This window comes from Medicago truncatula, chromosome 4 (assembly GCF_003473485.1).
Source record: "Medicago truncatula cultivar Jemalong A17 chromosome 4, MtrunA17r5.0-ANR, whole genome shotgun sequence".
In the NCBI taxonomy this organism is placed as follows: Eukaryota; Viridiplantae; Streptophyta; class Magnoliopsida; order Fabales; family Fabaceae; genus Medicago; species Medicago truncatula.
The window spans coordinates 40,278,759-40,303,195 of NC_053045.1; the positions used below are offsets into that span (position 1 = coordinate 40,278,759).

A 24,437-nucleotide genomic window follows, 5' to 3' on the forward strand; every position below is an offset into this window, starting at 1 on the left:
TCAGACACGCTTGTAAGTTTGTTCTTTTTCCCTAAAATTCATTGAATCTTTTGAAATTTTAAAATCACATAAAATCCTTTGAAATCCTTAAAAGTCAATGTGATAAATCCTTTAAAATCTTGAATGTATAAAGTCTTTTACATAAAAAGTCTTTTAAAATCTCACAGAATCAATACAATCTCACACAATCTTTTAAAATCTTAAAGACTTTTTTTTATTAAAATAGTCTTTTAAAATCCTAATCCAATACACCCTTAGGAAAATGATAACATGTGATTAAGGGAAACTCTTTCTTAAAAAGTACTCATTCCATCCCAAATCGTAAGAAAAAAATCAAATCAAATTTGTTAAGAAAATTAAAATTTAAAAATTTGAAGTATTGTTTTTTGTGTTTTCTTTAAAATAAGATTTATGGGAAGATGTAAAAACAATTTTCATTGACGCTTGATTATTGAGAAAATGGAAGAGAGAGAAAATTGAAGTAATTTACATTTAATTTCATGATAATAAGCAAAAGTTTTTCTTGTAAAATATGGTTTTAAAAATAAAAAGCAAGATTAAATAGGATAAAAATTTGTTTTTTTGTTTACATTTTAGGACAAAAAAAATGAGTTTTTTTTGCTTACATTTTGGGACGGAGGGAGTATCTCTTACTTCCTATAATAATTTAATCATCTGAAAGAAAGAAAAAAATTGTCCCATAAAAATTTATCTATTTCACTTTTCAATACAATATTAATTATTATTTTTTAATTATAACTTCAATGAATATTATTTTAATCACTCTCAATTCAATATATTATACTTTACTGGATCTAATTTGCTGGATCGCAATGTTGTTACAAATGGCGCGGCGGGCTATTTGATGGGATGTGACCATCTTGAGACTTCTCAACATTTACATGCTTAAAGAGTGCCCCAGGGGAATTCGTTAACAAGACTCTAATTTTTATCCTATGACTTTTATGGCTCTTTATGGCAGGCGGCGCATCCTGGCTTGGGGTGTCGGGACCGGATATTGACAACATTTTAGATTACTTTTATCAGTCCAGTCATTCAGCTGGAGGTTTACGCGCAAGACGCTATTTTTTGCAGCTAGTTTGGTTTCTTTGTGCTTAGACTATTTGGAATGATCACAATAATGTAGAAAAATTTCATAGTTCAATTGTTAGATAAAGTAAAACACAACTCGCTACGATGGCTACATGTTAGTAATGTTAACTTTGTTTACGGTTTTAGTTCGTGGTGGTCAAGCCCCTTCCTTTGTTTGGGCATTGGCTAAGTGCTACTTTACTTGTGACAGGTTGTAATTATTAGGAGTCTCTTAGGTACACCTTGTGCTCGGGAGAGTTCCTAAATTGTTAATATATACCATTTTTTATTGTTAAAAAAATATATTCTACTTTACTTTTATGATAATGGGGAATGTCCAATACTTAATAATACACCCAAAACAATTTTTCTCTCTATTTCACTTGTATATTTTTTCTTAATATGTGCGAAATTAACAAAATGCTCACTTATAATAGGACGAAGGGAGTAGTGATTTTTTTACTACTCTCTCAATTCCAACTTATATGTAATTCTAGAAGAAGAAAAAAATTGTTCCAAATTATATGTCACTTTACAATATCGAGGAATCATTAATGCGTATTTTTCTATCATGCCCCTTACTATTTATTACTTTATCTTTTTTCAAGTATTTAAATTTATGTTTTCCATACCGAAGGAATAATTCATAATTACTCTTTTTCTATACAACAATAACTACATTTCTTAATCCATCTGCATTTTCTGTAACTTTTTTATGGTGCTATTCTAAAATAGCACCCTACTGTTGTATCTTAGTTGGTCGGTTTACCTTTTGCATGTCTTGTGCACGGTAAATCGTTATTGTTCATAATATATATCTCATTTTAGTTTGTTAAAAAAAAACATATAATGTGGAACGTATGAAATATTTTTTCGTCATATTATTTGTTCTCTTTTACAATATTAATACAACATTTGTTATTCTTTTCCATTGATATGCCTTTATTTTTTTCATTTTATTTGTCCCTTTCAAGATGATTATATTACGGAGAATGCGAAACACTGCTTTGAGGGTATTGGTTAAGCAAGCAAAACAAGTAAAAAAAAAAAATTATAAAAAGTGGTGTAATTATTACTTAATCAAAAGTCAAAAATTATATTTTCAAGACAAATTTTTTATCTATAGTTTTAGTAAGCATTGTCATGAAGACACTCGATAGCAAGACACTTATATATATATATTTAAGACTTTATTTATTTCATTTTATTTATCCCTTCCTAGATTATTATTGGAAAATGTTAACAAGTGTCTGAGGACACTCTTTAAGCACCTAAAGTTGTACTAATATTTTATGAAAGTTTGCGTATCTATTGTATTGGAAAGTGAAGTCTTTACTTTCTTTTTTGTCAATCAAGGTGAATAAATTGGGTGTCCGAGGTTCAAACCCGATCTCTACATATAATAATACATGTCCCTACCAACTGAGCTATGTTCCGAAAACCAAGTCTTTACTTTTTCCCTGAAATTCTTATTTTGGAAAAAATTTACCTAAATTTGATCGCACTCTTATATCAAGACTACTAGAGAGAAGAACGTGAAAAGCCATAAGCGGGTGAGGGAGGAAAAAAAACGCTTGTTCTCTCATCATCAATCAATTCATCTCTTTTTCTTTCGCTCTGCTTCAAACATCTGATTCACTTCAAAATCACTTTCTCTAGCTATGGCTTTTCTGGTCTATTTTCTGATTTTCCTGTCCCTCACTGGTCACTCAAGTAAGCACAAATATTATATTTTTGTTTGTGTTTCAAGTTTCAACATTTTTATTTATTTTCTTACAAAAAAAAAAAAAAAAACTATTTTTACTCGTCCTTTTTTATTTTCCCTGGTGTTGGTAATTCCTATGATTGGTATGAAACTTTTGTTGTTGTTTAAATTCATTGTATGAAAGGTTTTCTGTATGAAATATTATTTTCACCTTTGTTTTTTTTTTTAAGAAACAGAGGAAAAATTGCATGCATCTTATTACAATTATTCTAAGAAAAAGATGAAATTTTGGTGTGTTTTGACAAATTATTTTTGTTGAATAGGTGCTTTATATTGTGTATGCAAAGATGGTGTCTCTAGTCAACTTCTTCAGAAGGCAATTGATTATGCTTGTGGAACTGGTGCTGATTGTAGCCCTATTCTCCAAAATGGACCTTGTTTCCAACCCAACACTGTGAAAGATCACTGTAACTATGCTGTTAATAGCTATTACCAGAGAAAGGGTAATGTTCAAGGTAGTTGTGATTTTGCTGGAGCTGCAGCACCTACTCAAACACCACCAAGTAAGTACTCTTCTTTATTCTTTATATTTACAAAACATTTTTGACACATTTTTGTTGGATTTTACTCTTACTGTATTTTTTATTTGTTTTATTTTGTTTTTTTTACAGCTGCAGCATCTGGATGTGTTTACCCTTCAAGTCCAGGGTAGTATGTTTTTTCATAATGATCTTGTTCTGAGATTTTATTTTAATGTTGTTTTGTTTATTTGTTAATTGAGTTATTGATTATTTTGCAATTCAAGGAATTTTGAGTCTCAAGTGGTAATGTTGTGGAAAATTCCTATTTCTTATAAGCATTTTATGGTTAGATGTTGGAATTTTTACATTATTCAGTCCTTTTTCCATGTATGATCCAAAGGTGATTTCACCAGATTTTTCAATTCCTGAAAATTGTATTTTAAGTTAACAATTTTTCTTTGTGTGATTAGATTTGGAGGTATTGATTAGTTTAACATCATGGAATTTTTTTGTGTGTGATTTCAATTTTCAATTAGTATCATCTAAAAATACTGTTAAATGTTGTCAGGGAACTAGTTTACTTTGCACATTAGCCAAAATCCTCTTTTCTCTTGAAATAATAGCTGGCATGATTTCGATATTTCCGATGTCTATGATCGGATTTGGATTGCTTGCAGTCAGCAATTCCACGCATTGGTAATTGCAAAATCGAGATTGGGCAGTTTAGAATTCAAGGTTGGCATTTCAGTTTTTTTCAAAAATCAAAACCATCATTGATATCTAAACCGTCTAATCTTAATCTAACTAAATTATTGCGTGGAATTGTCGATTGCATACGATCTTAATCTACTATGCAACAATGAAATGTATTAATTGTGCATCTTATATTTTTTCAAGATCTATGTTGATCTTTTTATCTTGGCTTTCTTGCAGCAATGCAGGAACTCCATCAACTGGATCACCCGGTTCAACTCCAGGCACAGGAACCGGAACCGGAACTGGAACTGGAACTGGAACTGGAACTGGAACTGGCACCGGATCAACTGCGGGTAGTCCTAATGTTATTGGAATAAGTCCATCATCTACAATTGATGGTTCCTCAGCAGCTGGAGAGTCTTGTATGAAAAACACAAACACCATATTGCTATTGTCCCTTGTTATTACCATGTGTTTAGCCTTCAAGGTCTAAACTAAGGTACAATGCTACTAGTGAATTAGGAAAATTTTAGGGGGTTTGATGTGTGGATGAAATTTTGCACAACAACATGATGGTTATTATGTAATTTTACTTATGAGAATCATCTACAAGCAAAACCCCATTTTGTTTTCTTCCTCCTAAGTTGAAAAATTAAGTAGGCAATTTGGTTTCTTGTTTAGTGGCTATATTTTGATTATGATAAAATGGGGTAGAAGTAGAACTTCATTGGTTTCGTTTTAACCTTTTCTCATTTGTATATCTAAGATTGTGACTAGAACTATTTTTAAATTAATTTGTATAGAGGCCAGCTACCCCATTTATAATCTAGTTTACTATGGTCCAATCTCATGCTAGCCGGCTTCATCTTTGATTTGCCTTTGACATTCCTAGCAAATTCAAAGATGAATGATAAAAAAAGATGAATGATGTAATCTAAAAATAATTAAAAATATTCAATTATTATATTTAGTGGATGAGTTGTGTATATAAGTTTTTTTGGTAACACGAAAAGTAGTACAGGTTGTTCAAAGGTCTCTGTATCAACCAAACCATACAAGATGAGAGCATTGTGAATTTTGTGCAATCTCTCTTTCGGTTTTGGCGTTTCTTTCATGCCGTGGGATAATAAATTTTTGGTTTAAATGTGTCACTGGTCCCTGCACTTTCATCAGATTTTGGCATTGGTCTCTGCACTTTTTTTTGTTTGACATTGGTCCTTGCACTTTGTAAAAATATTGGTATTGGTTTCTCTGTTAACTTTCTATTAAAAAAAAAAAAACACAAAACCAACGGAGTGCCACGTGGCCCAATTATTTCACGCCACGTGGCACCAATATCAATATTTTTACAAAGTGCAGGGACCAATACCAATAGTTTTGTGTTTTTTTTTAACAAAAAGTTAATAGAGGGACCAATACCAATATTTTTACAAAGTGCAGGGACCAATTTCAAACAAAAAAAAGTGTAGGGACCAATGCCAAAATCTGATGAAAGTGCAAGGACTAAAGACATATTTAAACCTAAATTTTTCTATTTGACGCAATTGCTCCTAAAAGTCAATATCGACTTAAAATAATTTGATTGACATCACCGAGAAATTCTTACTTGATCACAAACACAAATAAAAAATTTTTGGCACACATTCATAAATTAAAAAAAATTAAATGAGAAAATTATTATACCAGATGATTAAATTATTTCACGTTTGTACCAAAAAAAGATTTTCCATCACGACATGCATAGCCGACAAATCTTAAATAATACTAGTAATGCTTTTCACCAGCAATTTTTTGTAATTGAAAACAAAATCGAAATAAGGATGGTTGTTTAAGATTTACTTATCCAGAAATACTTATTGAGGTTGTAACTGAAAAGAAATAAGGATCAAATTTCTCTAATTTCAGCGTAAATACACTAGAGAAATTTGATCCACCTAATTTGGTTTTTCTAATTTAAAAAATGAAAAGAAATACTAGCTAAGTACTGTTTACGTGTGCATGATTCCTCCACTAAATGGAGGTTGATACATGCTTATGCGTACAAAGATTCCTTTGAATTTCCAACATATTTGATGATGTAATTATTTGTAAGAAAAGGCAGAGATAAGCATGTCTTGCAGCGATTTGTATTTTTTAATACCATCAATAACCAGTAATCATATAGACAACGTCACAAACATTATCAATGATTAATGCTTTTGTTCTAAAAGGAGTAGTTTAATGGTATAAATTGAGACATGAATGAGTATTACGTAAGAGGTTCAGAACTTAATCTCAACTTTCATTCTGTGTATAAAAAATTATGGATTATGGATGAGTGAAACGATCAAATGGATAAACAACAAAGGATTAGCCACTTAGCTAACTTTATTAGGCTATCTACCTCTATAACTCCACTTAGACATTGAACAACCAATACTACATTTTATTAGACTACCCTCCTCTATAATACATACGTGAGAGCAGTTGCTACCTCAGTGTACCAAAAATAAAAGGAGAGCATTCCATGTTCTTTATTAAAATCAATTAAAAATAAGGCTGGGAATGTGTATTCAAAGTATATGGATTGATAAAATATGATTAGAAATGTTTTAAAAAAATTTGTACTATACTCCATAACTCAATGATTCCACTAGTGACCAGCAACCCCACTGAATTGATAACCATTCAAAGCTCCATCACTACTGGTTCCTTTTTTGGAAAAACACCAAACATTCTGTCATTTCTCTGTCAGAATGGCAAAAGGGTATTCAACATTCATAATGATGGAACATATTGATTTACTGTCTTGGTATCCTTCTGAACAAATTCCTTAATGAGTTTCACAACAGAATCTGGTCTTTCAACATGAGGTAGGTGACCACAATCAGGTATTTGGCGTATAATTGCATCAGGTAATTCACAGTGCAGTTGCTAAAAGAGTAAAAATAAAAAGTTAATTTCAACATTAGTATTCACAAGACAATTTATATGCCAAGATCATTATTTTCATATAATATAGAAGAGTGTTGTATAGTAACTAACCACAGCAAGCTTATTGCTGATTATGCGGTCGTTCTCCCCCCAAATTATGAGTGTTTTCTGCTTTACCTGTTAAACAAATTTGAAAGCCAAATCTTTTTAGTAAGTATATGAAACTATGAATAGTTGTACCACTAATCTGAGGATTCTTTCGAGGATCCATCGTGTTTTCTAGCAAAAATAGAATATAACAGAAGTAACATCATAAATTTGTAACGCCGGAAATACCATTTTTATCTGCGAAGCAACATTGTAGCCACCACTGGTCATAAAATTAACCGCGGCATCCTCCCACCAAGGCAATAAACAATGCAAGCGGCCAATCTATATAAGATTATATATGAAAATCATGTTATCTAACTTTGTTCTGCAACACATAAAGATGACAAAGTATGCAAATGTCAATTAATACGATATGATACGATATGAAGGTGCTATGGTTGATATCCTTCGTAAGAGATTAAATGCTTAGGAAGGATGCAATCTAAATATCTATTATAGACAATAAAAATAAACTGCATCTCATAATCCTAACACTTGTTATGACTAAATAGGATGTTCGGATTCTTGGCTGTCGTAGACAAGCATACAAAGCTCGCAATGCTTCAAAGTGTGCATTTGCCAAATGGTTTGTTATGAGCTAGAAAATATATTCAAAATATATACATCATATCCTCTAAAACAATGAAAAAAATTGGATAAAGCAACTTACATTTGTCCAATCAAGGCTAGTACTGAAAGATATGTTGGTGAAGGACAAATAGTTTGCATATACGCGTAATGGGACGCTCTTTAATAAATATACCTGATTCAAAACAGAGCCAGTGGTGAGCGTAACTTGAATGATTCAAAACATCAAACATCCTCATTCTCTCATACTTATCTATCCCCATGAAAGTAAAAATTCTAGTGAAGAGGTTAATCAAACATTATCGAATGAGATTATTGCAATAATGTGAAAAAGACTGGAAACAGAAAAGGAACTATGAACAATCAATAATGTAAGATTGAAATGACATGTATAATAATGCCAAGCACCGACACCTACTTATACAAAAATCAGGTCAAGTACAGTGTAGTACTCCTATCAAATGCTCATCCAACAAGGACAACTTTCCAAACAAAGTTCTTAAAAACAACCCTACAATTTTGATACTTCCCCTTGAATTCTTAACAAAATTACCCTAAATACAATGTGGTATCCATATCCCATAGTTGGAAAGACAACTAAGGGTGTAGAAGATAATAGAGCGGCATACAACAGATAAGCACTGGCTGTACAATTGTAGATAACTCAACAAAACTGCTGAGAAGACTGAGACAGAAGAGTTGGTTGGAATGATACATAGCCAAGGAGGATAGACATCACTAGAAAAGTAGACGTGGTTATTTATTGCTAAGAAATAATGCACAGAAGCTCTCAAACTTCGCCAAAGTCATAAAATCCAACATTTTGAAGCTTTAAATGGTAAAAATTGAAAGAGCAGCCTCAAATTTGAATCAAGGAGACACCAAAACCTTGCAAATTACTGCTTGAGTCTAGCTCACATCACATGTAAATGGTATGAGCTAGAAACCAGTAAGCAATTGCTAACTCCAAGAGGTTATGAGCCATCCAAGATAAATTCATTATGTACTTTTGGTTTGTGTGATTGGCAGGAGCAAGACTAACTGATGTCAAAGAAACAGATGTGATTTCTAAAATACGGCAAATTGAGAATGTAGTTGCTTAAAGGTATCATGGAGAGGGCATACCCAAAAAAATGAATAAATTAAATTTCATTTTAGTAGGGGAAGTTGAACTGCTCAAACATTTTACAGAGATAGATTATGAAATAATATTCTAGATAATTACACATAAATATGAATTATCCAGCTCCAGCTAGGGAACATTGACATAGAGAAATAATATGATATCACTGTTAGACTATCAATTGTGAGTTAAAAATCCAATATATAGGATAAAAATGTGAATTTTGAGCAACAGTGAAGCGATTAATATAACCAATGCCTTCATGTTTTGGAATGAAAATTTGTTGTCCAAACCACTTGCGTGGTTGCCTTTAGCCCAATGTGGAGATCTCACCCGTGTTTTAGGCTCCCATCATGGCCCAATAGTGGTATCACAGGCGTTTGGGCTAAAGGTGGTTGACTCCTTGTATCGAAAGTTTTATGAACTATATGGTGGTTAGGTGACGTGGGTTTTTGATGTTCTGCGTCGATGTAGAAACTGTTAAGAGTGGGGGAACATATGTGATGAGTGGATTAACTCACACCTGAGGGAGAAACTATTAAGACTGTCAACCATCAAGTGTGAGTTAGAAGTTCGACATTGGATGAAAATGTGAGTATTGAGAAATAGCTCAATGCCTTAAGATTCTACGTGAAGATCTCTCCCGCGTCTTAGACTCTCTTTACGACCTAACAATAGCTTTCTAGATAATTGACAGTGATTTGTGGCTGAGGGCTTAAGGCTTTTTAAGTAGGAGAAATACTCACCCCAGCATAAGCTGCCGCTCTAGGTAAGGTTGCCAGGTTTCCTGTCCCTTCTGTATATACACTAGCATCAATCAAAACAAGCTTTTCCACCTGAAAAATGACCAGATCATGGCATAGTCACTTGATAAAACTATCTTTTAATAAAAAAAAAAACTTAAAAAAAAATTCGGCACTGTAAATATATTCAAAAATTAAATTATTTGATAGCACATACAGCTTCTGGATAATTGATTGCAAAGTCGATGGCAACAGCAGAACCAAGGCTTGGACCAACCAATATCATCGGCTTTTTAATGTAGGATTTCCAAAACTGGTAGATAAACCAATTCACCCTCAACACAAGCGAAACAAGTATAGGTGCGGAAAGAAATTCATTAATTTGTGAAGGCAACCATTTCTTTAGAAGATAGCCTATAACATATCTGATTTCTTACTCCGAATTACACAGTATGATAACAAAGGATACAAACTAGAAAGTATTCAAGAATTATAATTACAAAACTGAAAACTCATTAATTAGCATACAAGTACCTGGTAGAAGTGTTCACGCTTTGATACCACATCGCAGGAAGGAAGTTTCTCTGATGTATACAAGAGAGATAGAAGAAAACATGACTAAAATGAAGAGAGAAAGGTATGAACATAACATAGGAAAAGTAGTGAAACAAACCTAGATCAGAGAAACCCCAACCAAGAATGTCAATGGCCCATGTCTCAATACCAGCTTCCTCAAGCAATGGATATGTGTATCTCCATTCTAAACATGAGCTGAACAATAAGGAGGAGTGAAATCCAAGGGTAACTTCAGAAATAAAATGAACAAACCAATTCTGTCTCCTGCATATTTTTTTAGCACCTGTCAAAACCATGTAAAAGGACAATTGGATTTTCCTTGTTCTGCACCAGTGGCTTCACACAACTACTCATGATAGGATTTTCAGAGAACTTAACCTGTTTGAATTATATGCAAATATGTAACTTTTCAATATTTTATGAGCAATCAAACAAGAATTACAATGTGAATATACGCAAAGTATTGATTTTATTTTTTTTAACGGGCAATGTAAGTATTATGCTGGGAGTGGGGATCGAACTCTACCTCCTTGTCAATCAACTCTTTAACTCCCCCACCCCAGCCACCAAGCTATCTGTATATCCCCTTACACAAGTACTTTTGAGTGACTTTAATCAAGAATTAAGCAATAGTGAGATGATTAGTCCAAAGAAGACCTTAAGTAAGGTGAGACCTAAAGCTAGGAGAAGTCTTATAGTGAAAAAATTATGGGAAGGGATTCATAAACAAATCATATGCATAATATCTTTTATGCGTCAAAATGGATGTGAAATCATAAAATTGACGCGTTGCGTAGGAGGTGTTGTGAGTAGGATTAGAGACCTAAAGGAAGGACTTGAATGGCCTTAACCTTAGACCGGCTCTGAATCAATAAACAGTGTGTTAGTTATATCCATTAGGTTTTTATATTTGGACTCATCCTTGCAAAACCGACCCGTGAAGTGAGGATTGTCCCCACTTATAAACACATGTTCAGGTCATCTCTTATCCAATGTGCGACTCCCAAATTAGGAGGACGGAAAATAGAAATACTAAATAAAATGAAAAGGAATAGACTCCATAGTTTCCATCCTATCCTATTATAAACAATTATTACAACTAATATCATTTGATTAAAGTTTCTCATCCTTTTCCACGTAATTCAGAGTAACCTGGCTCAATTTCATTATGAAACCTTTCTGATGCATGAGATGACTTGCATAATAAAGGTTAAATTGACATTACATTACCACAAAAACACTTTGAAATTCGTATGCATTTCCTCAAAACTACTAGTACTAATCTATGACAAGGACACGGCACGTATAATGGTAATAATTTAGTTAAAGTATTTGAATATAACCATATGTGTGTGGATGTCGTATTGGTGTCACACACCTACTCGTGTCGAACACCAAATACATGTTCAATTTGAAGTGTCTGTGCTACATAATTACCGGTCCAATAAAGTCTAAAACCAGCTAAGAGTATAATAATAATAATAATAATAATACAATACAACGGGTGCATATAATAAAAGAAAGGGACTTGATACATGACATTGATAAGATATTAATAAGAGGAAGCAAAGGTTTTTTTTACTTACGGAAACGGGAAGTCTTTGAATCCGCGTAGCGAGAGTTCGAGCGAAAGGGTCTTTGATTCTGTTGACGTCTTTAGGAAGAAAGGAAGGGAATGAGTCAGCATCAGTTTCAGCTACGACCTTGAATATGGGCAATGCGAAGGAAAACAGAGCAACCATTTTATGTGAAGAGAACTAAGCTGGTAATAGCAACCAAAATAACTGGAACTTAAACTATACAGATAACTGCCACTCAATCTTCATCATCACTTTGTTATCCCTTTTTTTTTCTTTATAATTGAAGTAAATGTTACCGATTATTTTTCAAAAATAAAAGGATTTTCAGTCATTTAATTTATAATTGTTTATAGAAGTTTTTGAAAAATAGAAATTATTTTGTGTTTTTTTACCGTAATAAAAATTACATTTAATTATGTTTTTGTTCATATACATATATCAACTTTTCGTTTCAATCTCCATAAAAAAATTCTTCGACTTTTAGTCCTTTAAAATTTTAATTTTTTTTCTCCATACATTTAAGTTTTAGGAATGTTGAGAATATTAAATATGAATTTTCATATTTTTTTGTACTTAAAAATTTATATTTAATATACGGTTTGTTAAAAAAATTTAACTTTTTTATGTGACACATTTTTGCAAAATTTCATTGAAAAATAAAAAGATACTACACATGAGCTGACTTAAAAGTGTGGACCAAAAGTTGTGATAGGAAATATTGGAATCATACGGCGATATCTAAGATAGTATGGTACTCCACTAATGACATATGATGACCTAATCCATCAATAGGGATAGCTAGAAGAAAATCATGAGCATATGCGAATGTCACTAAAATTACAATTCCATTCGTTCTAAATCTTAAACAGTTCGGTTTGGTTTTTCCAAATCATTTCAACAATTCAGTTCAATTTAGTTTGGTTTTTTCAAAAACCGAACCATGCCCACCCCAACCAAGACAATGAAAAGTACTCACAAGTGTGATAACATCGCGGCGTGTCTAAACTATGTCTTCAGCTCATTAGAATAATGCACTTCTCTATATTGATACACGATGTTACCTCTAATGGATGAACAAAATGTTTGTCGCACATTGTAAACCTAGCAGTTAAACTCTCCACATAATGATTCTTCGGTGTCAACGATATATTTCTCAATTTAATAATCTCCTAATTAGTCATTTCACTGACTAATGAAAGCCTTCACTTTACAAGATATCCATCCAAGACAATGACTAATAGATTTTTTGCTTAAATGCACTTTTGGCCCCCTATGTTTGCCACCGTAGCAATTTTAGCCCCCTAACAAAAAAAAATGCAATTTTGACCCCTTAATTTTGCCATGTTTAGGGATATATGCTCTTTTGGCCTATTATCTTTACAAAAAAATTGCGATTATGACCCCTTTTTCGGAACACGTGGCGGCTTCTCAGCATAGTTGAAAAAATTATGGGGTCAAAATTGCATTGTTTTTGTTAGGAGGTCAAAATTGCTATGGTGGCAAACATAGGGGGCCAAAAGTGCATTTAACCCTAGATTTTTTTACCAACTCGTGGTTGTGTAGACCACATGCTACATGCTGATTCAACCCTTCACCCACTTTTGAAGATCTCCCTTTTAATCTAAACAGTACAATAGCATTTTTTTTGGGTGTAGATACCTTTTAGAGGTTTAAAGCTCATTCAAAAGTCTATGCATGCCGCTTATTCCCCCCAATTAAGAAGAATTAACTCACTGAATAATTTCGCGTAGCAAACATACAAAAACTAAACTGAAAACTTGTTAAGATGAAGTATTGTATTTGTTGTTCACATTCATAATTTGGAAAACAATGTAATAATTTTTATTACATTACCAGTTAACAATGTCGTTCATTGCATCCAAATTTTCTTGCTCAAATTCGATTGACTGCATATTAACATTGCTTTAAGTAAAATTATCAAAATTGGATTGGTAGCTTACGTGAATTGAATTCATGTAATATATGTAAATTGATTTCACAAATGAACTTTTTTTTTTGGCTGGAAATTACACATAAGAACTTTAAATTAGAATATACGTGAATTTAATTTACGAACTTACTTTACTTATATTTATGTGCAACAATATGATTCGAGTTCATGTAACATTTTGAATTTACAAACAAGGTAATACACTTATTGAATTTATGTACAAGTTAAAGAAAATACACTCCCTCAAAAAAAAAAAATTGACCTACACAATATGTGTGATGTTCCAATGTCTCAGGTTCGATTTTTTTTCAGTGCTAATTTAAGTAGATTAATTTATCTTTTTCAACAAAACAAAAACCTACACAATCTCAATTCATGTATAACGCTTTGAGTCTCCTGTGTAAGAAAAACACCAAAATTCACATATAACGCTTTGAGTCTCCTATTTAAAAAAAAAACACAAAAAAAAAAAAGCAATAAAAAGATCACTCATCTAAACAATGAAAGATTAATTGAAGACTTTGCAAATATCTTCAACCTTTGATCCTCTCAAAAAAATATTCAACCTTTGGTGAACTTTCCTCACAATTGTAGGCGTAACATGGGTATAGGAGAGTGGAGAAAAGTAGAGAACATTAGATACCACTTTGGAAGAGGAATTTTGAGAATAAATTATTTTCAAACAACAAATGAATAGTTTGTGTCATATTTTAGAAAATGAAAAAGGATTTTTGAAAATTAGATACCTCTTTGGAAGAGGAATTTTGAGAATTTTTCTTAATTAGACTGTGTCATAGGTGTAACTAGGATAATGGGGTGAAATTAGCATAAATATATACTTTTTACCAAACATTTTCGTTTGGTCCACTTATTGAATTATTATTACTATTTTTGAGGGAAAAAAGCAGACATATTGGAGTTATTTCCTTCTTTTTCTCCCAAAATGAGGAGAAAGGTTCCATACTTCCATCATAGAATTAATTCCACGAGAATAAATTATTTTCAAACAACAAATGATAATTTGTGTGTGGATGCTTCCCATCCCTGCAATTTCAGGCATAACAACTCAATATTTAAATGAGGTTGAGTGCTTCTTCGATTAGACCAAAGAAATTTTAGAAAGATATAATTGAATTTAATATTTGAGTATTTCTTTTAGTAATATTTAAACCATGCTAAAATTTAATATCTTCATTTTAGAAATTAGTTATTTAAAACACTATTTGAATTATTTCTAAAAAACTATTTAAATATATACACTAATTTACATGCAGTGACATTGTAAATTTTTTCTATGCATGAAAAGTATAAATTTTTTAGACATATTTTAGGAATTTACCTAAAAATGTGGTATTATAGATGATTTTATTGGATGCATGTATAAAATAGTTCTAAATTTTCCATATATACAAATTAAATCCTGAAATATAAATTTCTAATTTAATTAATATATATTGACAAAGAAAAACATTATACATGCATTCAAATTCTAATTAAATTGTTAATTAAACTTATTTTTTTAATCATGTCAAGTAGATATTTATGAAACTAATTTATAAAAATAATGCTATATTGTAATTTGATTAGATGTATTGTTAAAATGTTACAAAATGTTACTTAGCTCAGTTAGTAAGAACAATGTTATAATATATGCAAGGTTCGAAGTTCAAACCCCAACCACCGAAAAAAAATGTTACAAAATCTTTGATTTTTCGCATGAAGTTGGTACCCATCCTATCTATTATCGGATTGAATTTGAAACCCGAAAGGGTCTGGTTACTGACGTATTGGTACCTATCCGGGAGCGGTTGGCACTTGGATTTTGTTACCATGTTGGCGGTCAATCCATTCGCCATTTTTATACTTTAACTGTTCTTTTGCAATGTTCACTTTTCATATTTTTTGTAACTTGGTTTCGCGCTCGTATGTGGGTTTGCTGGGTTGCACCCATGATAAATGAATTTGTGTTAGGATAGATTAAGGTTGGTCCACCTGGTTTGTTTTGTCATGATATATTCCCATTTGGGTTTTAAGTGGGTCAGGTCGAATGTTCCCTCGGTTTTTGTATCTCTTTTTTATTAATGTATTTTGTATTTTGCCTATAAAAAAAATTGCAATTTGATTTGACAAAATTAATTTATTATAATTCAAAATCAATTCTATGTACTTTCTTCCCAAAAAATAATAATTAAATTCCATGTACAAATAAGGAAGGAAGATGAGTTGTTTTATACCAAACCCAAACTTAAAAGGAATCAAATTCACGAAAAAGTTGAAACTGCAAGAGGAGACACGAGTTTTTCCACCGCCATGGAATCGCAGCAACCACCAACTCGTCGAGCACCGCAAGCCGCCGCTGATCCTCCTTCATCTTCCATTCTCGTTCCCTTCCTCTCATTCATAGCCATTGCCGTTTTCGTAACTCTCTCTCTCTCTCTCTCTCCGCAAATGTCATGCAATTTTTGTTGTTCTGTTTCCCGTAATCGCTATCAACATCTCCCTTTTTAAGGCACTCGCGTGTACCACCTGCATTGTTAATATAATCTTTTTTTGTTCCATTGAATTTTAAACTACTAACATTAAGTCATAATAGTGAATCGGAAATGGAAATTTTGTCTTAATATGTTCTTGTTGTTGTTTTTTTTTCATATTAGTTCTTGCTTGCTTTGGTTTTGTCGTTGAAATGGAGAAGGGTCTCAGGTGTTTTTATGTGATACAAATGTACCGCATGAAGCGAAAGAGTCTTGTATGAGACAAGAGTGTTGGATGGTATCCTCGCGAGCTTAACTCAGTTGTTAGGGATATTGCATATTATATGCAAGGGTCGGGGTTCAAACCCCAGACACCCCACTTCTTTGCATTTAAAATGTCTGAGCTCTAGCCATTAGGCTACTTGCCCAAAGAAGAGTGTTGGATGGTAAAAAAACAACACAAGAATGAAATAAGCATTGTTAAAAAAAAAAACAATAAAAAAGAATAAGCATACCTGAGATGAGAATGTTGCGGTGGATGTGCGTTATAGCAGAGATAATTATATTGTGTTGGATGGTGGAAACTTAGGTTAGGTGATTTGGGCATCTGGAGAGAAGACCTGTTGATTCTATAGAAAGGAGAGTGAATTAGATGGAGGGTGGTCAAATCTCTAGAGACAGATGAACAATTAGAAAAACTATTAAGAAATACCTAGAGATTAACGAGTTGGATAGAGATATGATATATGATAGAAAATTATGGCGTCGTTTGATCCATGTAGTCTATTCTACTTAGTGGGATAAGGCTTGGTTGTTGTTGTTGTTGTTGTTGATGATGTCTTGCTTGCTTTGATTTTGATTATAATGCATAATGGTTTATTTGATCTGTGTATGTAGTTGAACCAACCTAAGCTAGTGGGATAAGATTTTGTTATTGTTGTACTAATAATACTTATTTACATCAATTGGAAATTGATTCTACTTAACATCTAAACCTAAAACATGCCTTATTATCTACAGGTTTTGGTTCCTTCAGCATCACCATCCTTCAAAAATACAATGGCAATTGTTCACCAAGTCCCTGAAGGCCATGTGGGGGTATATTGGAGAGGTGGTGCGCTTCTGAAAACAATTACGGAGCCAGGTGGAAAACCCTTCTTTGTTTTTTCAATGCTTTTCTTCAATGTTTGCACCCACAGGATTCTGGTTCATGTTTTTAATATTAATTCTTCCAGGTTTCCATATGAAAATGCCTTTCTTAACTCAGTTTGAGCCTGTTCAAGTGACACTTCAAACAGATGAGGTAAATTCTTTAGAACAGTGTTGGGAATTAGGGTTTCTGTTGGCTCTATAATTTGGATTTTGAATCACGATGACAATTGCAGGTGACAGATATACCGTGTGGTACTAAAGGAGGTGTTATGATCGTTTTTGGGAAGATTGAGGTAATAGCAAATATATATTTCTGACGTAATATTTGATTTACAAGTTTCTACTTTTTTACACAGTTAATTGTATATAAGGTTAATGTTCTTCTTTTAGGTTGTTAACCGACTGCATAAGGAATCTGTCTATGAGACATTGCTCAACTATGGTGTACAATATGACAAGACATGGATATATGACAAGATTCATCATGAGATTAATCAGTTTTGTAGCTCTCATAGTCTTCAACAAGTATATATTGATGTGTTTGATCAGGTAATGTAATGTTTTAGAAGTGTAATTTTAATCCATGATTCATTTTATACTGGTAACTTCCATTTATATTTTATGGTTAATCAAACTAGCAAAATATGAAGGGAATAATTTGATTTATTTTTGTAAGTTGTAGCATTTATTGTAATCTACTAAAGAGTAGTCGATGCAAGTCGTAAGTTTTTGTCCCCTAAAAGCTTGCCATTCTTTTGCTCTGCTGTGTCAGAAGACGAGTTACCCAAGATGTTTTTTTTCTTTCTTTTCCTTCTGGCATTTCTCCTTTCTCTCTATTTCATCTCAATATGTTAACAAAGCAAGCATTGGGGCACTTTCAGATCGACGAAAAGATGAAGGATGCCCTTCAAGTTGACTGTACCCGCTATGCTCCGGGCATTGAGATCATTGGTGTCCGTGTCACAAAGCCGAATATTCCAGAAAGTATAAGACACAACTTTGAACAAATGGAAGAGGAACGTACTAAGGTATATTTTACTAAAAAGGGCCTGTCATTTTTCTGTGTATATGCCTGTAGCTAGACAGATTCAATGTTGAGTTGACAATCTCATTAAAAGAAGACAGGGTTAAACATTTGCAAGCTCGTGTTATTTAACCTTTTGATTGATTAACACTGTCATCATCTGAGATATGTGTCTTGTAAATGCTTCTAAAAGTTTTATGTTGTATGCTACCATTCTATTTTAGTTTGAATATTCTCTCTTCTAATAAACACTATGCTTTGGATGCTATTGGTTAGGTCTTAATTGCTATTGAGAAACAGAAAGTATCTGAGAAGGAGGCAGAGACTATGAAGAAGATGGCTATTAGCGAGGCTGAGAAAAATGCCAATGTTAGCAAGATCCTAATGGAACAAAAACTGTCAGAAAAAGATAGTGCTAGAAGACAGGAAGAAATTGAGAATGCAATGTACCTCGCACGTGAGAAGAGCCTGGCAGATGCAGATTTCTACCGGTGAGATTTTCCTATTTATAAATACCTTTAAGAAAATTTATGACTATGATATTTTAATATGTGGTCTTTGAAATACGAAATGATCAATTTATTGGTTTTATAATTTTCAGTGTAATAAAGGAAGCTGAAGCAAATAGGTTGAAGCTTACCCCTGAATTTCTTGAGCTAAAATTTATCGAATCAATTGCTAATAACACAAAGATTTTCTTTGGGGACAAGGTATTTCTCTCATCGTAGATATTTCAATATTCGCCTGACCTTGTACATAGATTTGATCTTCTGGGTTTGCTCTGCAGATTCCAAATATGATATTGGACCAAAGGTTGCTTGGAAACTTCCTTGTTGAAGAAGTTCCTAGAGGGGCAGCTACAAAGACCAAAGCCGATATCTAAACTCTGTCAGTGTGAGCTGCGGTCTCTCATAGTTGTCTTCTACAGTAAACAATGAAAAGAAAGATACTTTTTTTTAGATTTTTTTTTTATTTGGAGGAAACGTAGATAACAGGTGCACCTTTTTGATACAATGGAAATTAGAAAATCGAGCATATTGGACCAACTGTATCAGGTTCTGAAGTTGATGTTACATTTTCTCCTCTATATGTACTGGTATTTTGTTGTCCATAATCCTACCACCCTTCCCAAGTTGTACCAAGTGTTTTCAGATATGAAATACAGAAGTAGCTAGTCTTTGGATTGAGGTCATGCATTTGACACATTTTTATGCACTAAAAATACTTTTATCTTAAGGTCCAAATTATTACTCCACAAAGAAAACGGATTGCTTTAAGGTGAGTTAATGTTATTAGTTGTTACCCATATATTTGCACCACTAGAATTGATTGCCATTTTTAATATTTGATAGAAAATTAAAAGCCTGTACATCATATAAAAATGCAGATGCAGGAATACCTATTAATGTTACATTACACTCTCAAACCTCAACTCAAATATCCATCCTTGTCCATCCAAAACAACTAACAGGATATCAATAACATAAAAAGATAATAGAAGAAGAAGAACAACAAAAAGAACTATGAAACAGGCACCAAAGGTTGTTTTGTTTCATTGGCTTGCCTCAAACTGCATGCTTCAGTGATTCAAACTTGAGAGTGTTCTATGAACTTCCTTCAGGAAGTCCCTGGTGTTAACAGTTGCATTGGTAGAAGAGGCAGCAAGTGATGAAGCTAATGAACTTTTTGGTGGTGAAATCACACTGTCATTTGAGTTGATTTCCCTATCATCTTCGGTGATTGTTTCCATCATCTTTGATGTTCTATGCCTCATCACGCTAACATACTGTGGTGGTGCTACCTCCATGAAAAACCTTGCAATGCGAGAATTTGCCATTGTTAATTAATGTGAACTAGTTTGAAGTGTTTAGAGGGGGAAATGGGTAGCTATTAGAATGAAAATTGAACTGATTATGTTTTGTATTGAGGATGTGTATCAAGCACAAGGGCATGGTTCAATTTATAAGGGGTGGCTAGAGATGATAACTAGGCTTAAATTGAGTCAAGGGTCTTTATCTTAAAGGTTTAAATCAATTTTTCATTTGTTAGTGCCGGCTCCAACTTTTGCTATTAAATGTGAAATGTGATAGCATACTAACTTACAAAGATTTGTTCCTAATTTCCTATTGTGGGACAGTGTTTGGCATGTGTCAAAACCTGGATTGAATTATTATATCCTTTAAGATACGGCTCCTCCTCTTGTTGTGTACACTGAGTTCCAAATTTGCACTTTTCTTTTAAACTTTTCGGTGTAGTAGCCTTTTAATACTCTTACATGTACGTGAAAATGACTTTGAAGGGAATTTTTTTTAATCACAAGCACTCTCCTAATCTCATGTGTTATATTTGAGTTTTGTACAATTATTAAGATAATAAACAGTTGTATTGATTTCATTGATAAAATGAGTTTGGAGTAACAAATGTAACATTGACATGTTAAACGAACCAAAACTTAAAAATATTGCAAAATGGGCAGATGGAGGTGTATGATTTAAGACCATTGAGTATTGATTGAGTGGCTTTCGAAATGCTTCAGAAATGGTTAAGCATGTTTTTTAGATGAGATGAGTGTGGAAAACAATTGCCAAGTGTATGTGTATCATTGAATTGGCTGTGGGTGAGGTACTTTCAGTGTACTCCTTCGACTTGTGTTTATTTCTCATCCTCACAATGAATACAATCTTTTCTCATTTCAAACATGATGGGATGAAATATCAAGCCGGTGAGACAGAGCCATAGAGGAGAGGAGACCAAGTCCAACTAAAAAATCACCAGATATTCATGATTACGTGTTTTAATCTTAACTATATTTTAATTTAAGCTATGTACTTCACAATAAGTGCTGGTTTCAATATGTTTCTAAATTACATTTCTCTGAAAGAAAGAAAAAAATCATTGACAATCTAACAATTTTGGAGTGAATTAAGTTTTTCCAATTTTTTATCTATTCAACTATTGCTTTTATTGATTTCAAATTACACGAGTTACCTTGAAGTTTTGTTAGGAATTGCGACAAAATAGATGTTGGAAACATTCAATAAGGGCAATCACACAATTGTAAATGTTATTATTCTTGCTTGAGAACAGAAAAATCGGTTGGAGTAGGAGCGGTGTAGCTTCAGTAATGGTTCACAGTTGTTCTTCATTAATACGGAGGTGTATTTGTGAAGACACTTCAACCCTAAAGTCAGAGAAGTCTCAATGTGCTTTGAAGAGACTTTTCAAATGAGAGTTAGTACCATATTTCGGTGTGGAACGCTATATTTGTGAACCCCTAAAGAAGATTTGTCAGTTTTACCTTTATAGCTCGATGGTCGGGCGATCATTTGGTCACATGAAAAGCTCATATGTGCTATAATTGTATTATTTCGTACATCGCGACTCTTCCTCGGTGTATGTGGTCCGCATATGTCGATAGACATCCCTGGATCAAGAAAAGTTAACAATTAAAACTAAAAGAAAATATTATTTTTTAAATTAATGTTCAATAGTAAGTTATTGTTTATTGGATAACTTTTATCACATAATAATAATCATAAAGATTACCCAAACTCTATCACTTTCTTCGCTATCATAACTAAAATCCATAGCTACCTTTCCATTTTTATTACAAAAAATAGCGTGTCATTGAGGGCATATGCATAAAGACACTCAACAACTATCACAACATTGTAGTGGATAAACATTCGTTTTCGAAACTTTCTAAGCTTTATAATAATATATAAATAAATATGAATTTTTTATCTAGTTCTAGAGTGAAAAAATAAACTACATTAACTTGATATTTAAAGCACTTCAAATTATTTCGGAGGGTACATAATTGGAAAATCTATTGACTTGAAAACCATACATTTTCAATTCAAACTTGCAAGCACGTTTTAATATAGTTTTTTGGCACAGAAATTTTTTAAATTCAAATAGCTATTTTATTTCCTCCATTAGGTTCTCACATTCACATACATCAAATATAATTACGATTCACATGGAAACAGATACCAAAAGGACGTGAATGTGGTTTTTAGAATTTGGGTTGAGCAACTTCATAAAATCAATTTATTAGGTGAAGACTATTCGTCATTTACAAACATATATTCTGAGCATATTTCATTTAACATGAAACTCTTGACATAGTAGAGTGCAAGAAATAGTTTACTCGTGATTTTAGATATAATTTGAACCCTCACATGATTTAACCCAACATGAGAGAGTTTTGCTCATCATCTAAGTGGGGCCTAATAAATTTTAATGGTGAGATGATAAGGAATTTTAATGGCAAGCTGGTGATCATAACCCTCTTATGTTAGATTCAAACAAGAGAGGGTTCAAACCCGAAAAGGATAAGGATATTTTATAGTGGTCCAATGGACACACATAAACAACAAATTTACTCTAAAGGTCATATTATAGAAATCAGATGCACTACAATTACTTCTTTTTTTTTTTCCGCCTTCACACCGTCAAGATATTAGTGTTCCTCTGATCTTGATTGAACAGTCTAGGAAAAATAAAATTAATTTTATGTATAACTCATAAAATACTGAGCTCAAATCAAGACTGTCTGATCTTGATCGAACAATCTTCAATGCATGATTGTGTGATTTTGATGACCACAACAAATCGTGATTTGAGAGAGTGCAAATTTTATGGATAAAAATTTTGTGAGGGTTCAAATTTATCCCTAAAATGATAACAAGTCCTATTCAAAATAATCCATTTGCTAAATTGTGTCATTGAAGAGTATATGAGTGACAAGTTAAATGATCATGTAACTTTTCATGATTGGATCCTCTATTGCTGCAATATGGTGTTACAATTGGATTCATTATCTCTAAGGTTCTCTAAACCTATAACATCATATTTATTGATGTTGCAATTGTATAAGATCTTACGTCTTTAACTTTTTACGTTAAACCCACATCAATGGAAACTTATTTGACACATTAAAAAAAAAGATAAATACTAATCAGTGCCCGTAGAATGAAAATTGGGTAGTCAAATCTTCAATAGTAAAAAAAAGTGTCCATTTAAATTTAATTTTTTTTTTTACTTCCTTAACCGGTGACTTGGGAACACCAATTAGTATTTCCCTTAAAAAAAATTGACAATCATTTCTTTGAAGATGTGACAATGATGTGATATAAACATGAAATGACAATCGTTCATTTAACATGTTGAGCCACAGTGGAACAAAAGACGTTAATAAATGAATTGTTTTGACAAAAACACTATAATTTTATGGATGAATCTGTTGATTCCGAAGCTTACACGTTTTAGGATCAAATTGCTTATTCACTCTTTTTTTCTCTCCCTAAAACTCAGTTTTACCCTCTTTGATGTTTGAAAACAGAACCACAAACAACATATTTTAGTTTTCACCGGATACCCTCTCTCTCTAATGTTCGGATCTGATCTACTTTCTGTATCGCTCAAAAAAAAACTTTCCCGCATGGCTAGGTTTTTCTATATATAAATGTGATGTGATATACATCATTGCCCTAGTATCACATCTACATAATTATATGTGTACCATCCTTCTACAGTACTAAATAAGGTCACATGTATGTATGTCCTAACTAAAATAGCATATAGTAACATCACAAACATTGCCACATGCAGCTTCTAAGAAAGAGTACTAGCTAACATAGAATATGGAACATAAGCACGGTCTTAATTCCTTGCTATAATTAAACACGACATATATGTGCCGTATTAGTGAGGGTATATACAATTATGTGAGAGAGAAAAGGACTAGACAAGTTGATGAAAAATTTGTATTCTAGAGCTTTTTTAATCCAATCCTTAGATGGCCACATTTAGAAGCAACCGTTGCAATCATTCAGGAGTGGAAAAATTGATGGAACCAAGTAGCCTTGTCAAGTGTTGATTAAATTGAATTCAAAGGAATAATGCCAAACTTTGCATTTATTTTACAAAATAAGTCATGCATACAGCTACATTTTTCCTGGTATTACTCTCCAACCTTCTTTGCACTATGTGGTCTATATTGGAACTTAGATAGGATCAGGTCCCATAAGCCACTATTGTGTATATCTGTATTCAATTTGCCTATACTTGAGTCAATTCGGACCAAACTACCTGCTTCCACATCACTAAAACTATACTATTTTTCATAATATTTCGAGACTCAAAAT

The 24,437-nt window shown here is 32.6% G+C and overlaps 3 protein-coding genes across 4 annotated transcripts; 2 read left to right on the forward strand and 1 right to left on the reverse strand.

Moving 5' to 3' along the window:
• The first annotated feature begins 2,580 nt into the window (after positions 1 to 2,580).
• On the forward strand, positions 2,581 to 4,843 carry LOC11443398 (PLASMODESMATA CALLOSE-BINDING PROTEIN 4). Its single transcript, XM_003607753.4, has 4 exons — positions 2,581 to 2,805; positions 3,121 to 3,360; positions 3,469 to 3,505; positions 4,252 to 4,843. Exons 1-4 carry the CDS (start codon positions 2,754 to 2,756, stop codon positions 4,505 to 4,507), a joined length of 585 nt encoding a protein of 194 aa, XP_003607801.1. The 5' UTR covers positions 2,581 to 2,753; the 3' UTR covers positions 4,508 to 4,843.
• A 1,693-nt stretch (positions 4,844 to 6,536) lies between these two features.
• On the reverse strand, positions 6,537 to 11,905 carry LOC11443399 (uncharacterized hydrolase YugF). Of its 2 annotated transcripts, XM_003607755.4 has the most exons (10): positions 11,694 to 11,905; positions 10,391 to 10,485; positions 10,205 to 10,302; positions 10,066 to 10,115; positions 9,749 to 9,844; positions 9,535 to 9,624; positions 7,748 to 7,840; positions 7,264 to 7,359; positions 7,039 to 7,104; positions 6,537 to 6,927 (listed from the first exon to the last, which is right to left on the reverse strand). In XM_003607755.4, exons 1-10 carry the CDS (start codon positions 11,847 to 11,849, stop codon positions 6,772 to 6,774), a joined length of 996 nt encoding a protein of 331 aa, XP_003607803.1. In that variant the 5' UTR covers positions 11,850 to 11,905; the 3' UTR covers positions 6,537 to 6,771. The 2 variants fall into 2 exon arrangements, with proteins under 2 accessions (XP_003607803.1, XP_024638809.1); XM_024783041.2 differs by lacking the exon at positions 10,391 to 10,485 and having other exon boundaries at positions 10,205 to 10,371; positions 11,694 to 11,904.
• A 3,954-nt stretch (positions 11,906 to 15,859) lies between these two features.
• On the forward strand, positions 15,860 to 19,515 carry LOC11439868 (erlin-2-B). Its single transcript, XM_003607757.4, has 9 exons — positions 15,860 to 16,056; positions 17,130 to 17,253; positions 17,345 to 17,412; positions 17,495 to 17,554; positions 17,652 to 17,810; positions 18,143 to 18,289; positions 18,562 to 18,776; positions 18,887 to 18,995; positions 19,073 to 19,515. The coding sequence occupies exons 1-9, from the start codon at positions 15,949 to 15,951 to the stop codon at positions 19,166 to 19,168; spliced, it is 1,086 nt and encodes a 361-aa protein (XP_003607805.1). The 5' UTR covers positions 15,860 to 15,948; the 3' UTR covers positions 19,169 to 19,515.
• Positions 19,516 to 24,437: the final 4,922 nt, after the last annotated feature.